Source organism: Etheostoma spectabile, chromosome 7 (genome assembly GCF_008692095.1).
Source record: "Etheostoma spectabile isolate EspeVRDwgs_2016 chromosome 7, UIUC_Espe_1.0, whole genome shotgun sequence".
Lineage (NCBI taxonomy): Eukaryota > Metazoa > Chordata > Actinopteri > Perciformes > Percidae > Etheostoma > Etheostoma spectabile.
The window spans coordinates 1,062,254-1,064,597 of record NC_045739.1 but is presented as its reverse complement, the minus strand read 5'-3'; the positions used below and the strand labels follow the sequence as shown (position 1 = coordinate 1,064,597).

At 35.4% G+C, this 2,344-nt stretch overlaps 1 protein-coding gene across 1 annotated transcript in view; it reads left to right on the top strand.

Annotated features, from left to right (window-relative positions):
* Positions 1-2,344, top strand: part of LOC116692130 (voltage-gated potassium channel subunit beta-2) — a 60,348-nt gene that overhangs the window by 23,562 nt on the left and 34,442 nt on the right. Inside the window, exon 5 of the mRNA XM_032520148.1 lies at positions 1,590-1,669. Within this exon, the coding sequence (XP_032376039.1) occupies positions 1,590-1,669 (80 nt within the window). The remainder of the gene's footprint in view (positions 1-1,589; positions 1,670-2,344) is intronic.

Genomic DNA, 2,344 nt, shown 5'->3' with positions numbered 1-2,344 from the left:
TCGTGTACATAGTAAAATCATACTTACAAAAAGTTAAAAAGAAAAAGTGAGCAAGAGCTGCTACAACAGGCTGCCCCCTTCAGCGGCGCAATCTTCTTCAAGTTTATTCCACAGAAACTACCAGAAGCACAATGTGAAGTGCTACCAACTCATCTATTTCAAGTTAAGTTAATGGTAAGACCCTGGTTATAAACTGGAAACAAACAACACCCTTTTACAGTCCAGTTTCTACTTATATCATGTGTAAATATTCATGTTTTTCATAATTATATTGTGGAACCTATATGGTAATCGTTGGGGTTAACTACATAAACAAAGGAACTAATCTATTACAAGTGTAATGGTGATACCCTGGTTAGAACCTGGGAACAAACAAGGCTTACTTTTACAATCCAGTTTCGACTTATTTAATGAGTAAATATTCATGTTTTTCAAAGTTATTTTATGGAACTTATATGGTACAAATTGGCATTGATTGCCCAAACAAAGGGAGTAATCTGGTACAAATATTATTGTAATATATTGATAATAACCTGGAAACAAACACGATTTACTTTTACAGTCCAACTTGAAAACTTTGAAAATTTAAACCAAATCATTCATTCAACTTTCACCAAAATGTAGGTGAAAAGTTCATATAATTCAACCTTGCTGGAATTAAGAAGTCCGTCACTCTGTTTCTCATAAATTGTAACATTAATTGTAACAAATAAACCCTACTCCTCCTCCCTCCTTTTCCTCAGTATACATCAAAATTACTCCAGTGCATCTTCAGACTTTCCTGCATAAAGGATCTAGCCCAATTTGATATTTTAAAAATTGAGCTGATTTATTCTTCATTATTAGTGTCAGACCTAAATGCAGTTCTTGAGTAAAATATTTAAATCTGTTGCATCAAGTGAGCAACTGTATTAGAAATAAATGGTCAGCATTGAGTGGTAAAATATGAGTAATAAAATAAGTATCAAATTGTGAGTTTATATTTGCAGCAACAGTGTTATTTTTATAATATATTTTCATCTTCATAGGCAAGAAGTAGGCGGCTTGCAATCTGACCTTTCGGTTTGAATGACATTCTAAACACTCCCTTTGATGGTTATGCAAATAGAGCCTGAGCAAGAAAGCTTGGGTTCACAGAGCCATTTAATAATAGTGATCTCTGATTAAGAAGCCCGGGCTCTGTCCAACTTTCTTTGACACCAGCTTTGACACCTTTATCACCCATTTGCTTACAGATGGATGGTCAACCATGTCTGCAATGCGTTTAAGATTTAACTTGGTACAAGCTTCCAACTTACGTTACTGTTGACATTTTCCAGCTGTTTCAGCATAATGTATTCATTAGCGAGAGAGTTGGAGCTGAGGACCCATAATATCTACACAATTGTTCATCAATGTTGCTGACCTGCAATGTAGCTACTAGTGTTCCACCACAAATGTTCAAATCCTAACCACAGCTGAACAAAAATCCTGATAATCCTGTTTTATAAGTTATATAGTAAAGCATTCTTGATGCAACTGCTCGTTTTCTGAAGAACCTCTTCAACTTGCCAGCAAAAAAAACATAATTTCAAATTTTGCGGTTGAAGGTTGCAGAGGAGCTGATGACTTTGGCATATGAGAATGGGATCAATCTGTTCGACACCGCTGAAGTGTATAATGCTGGGAAGTAAGTATGGCTGTGAATGATTTCCAAGATCAAATCAACATGTGACTTACTGTAATTTAGTTTATACTTTTCCACATGAGATTTTTTTTTTTTTTTTTTTTAACCGTCAGCTGGCTTCATTAAAGTCAATGCTGATCTGAGAGACAGCATCTGCCCCCGCCCTCTCTCTCTCTCTGTGTCTCTCTCTTACTCACAATCACACACACACACACACACACACACACAAACACTAACACATACCTGGTGTGGAAATAAGTAAAAATAAAAAATAACTCTGTTTGAGTTATTTTTTATTTTTACTTTACTTTACTTTAAAAATATCACACCGATCATAAAAAAATTAAAAGTTAAAAAAAGAAAGTTATATTGAGTATGACAACTCTTGTTCATTACACTTTACTTCATAATTGCAACCGCATGTGTTGCATTCATTGTTGCAAAACTTGTTCTTTTTACAGTTTGTTTGTTACCATGACAACACCATTGCTCTGAAGCTTGATGCTGTCATGTAAATAGTTTTCTAATCAGCAATAAATATAACAATTTCTGATCAACCCATGTCAATTGCATGCTTAAAATAGCATACCGGTTAAAGCCCCGCACATTTCAAGACAACTCGACCCACTTCCGGGTTAAATCTGACCACTTCCGGTGTAGGCCCCGCCCAGTCCGAGT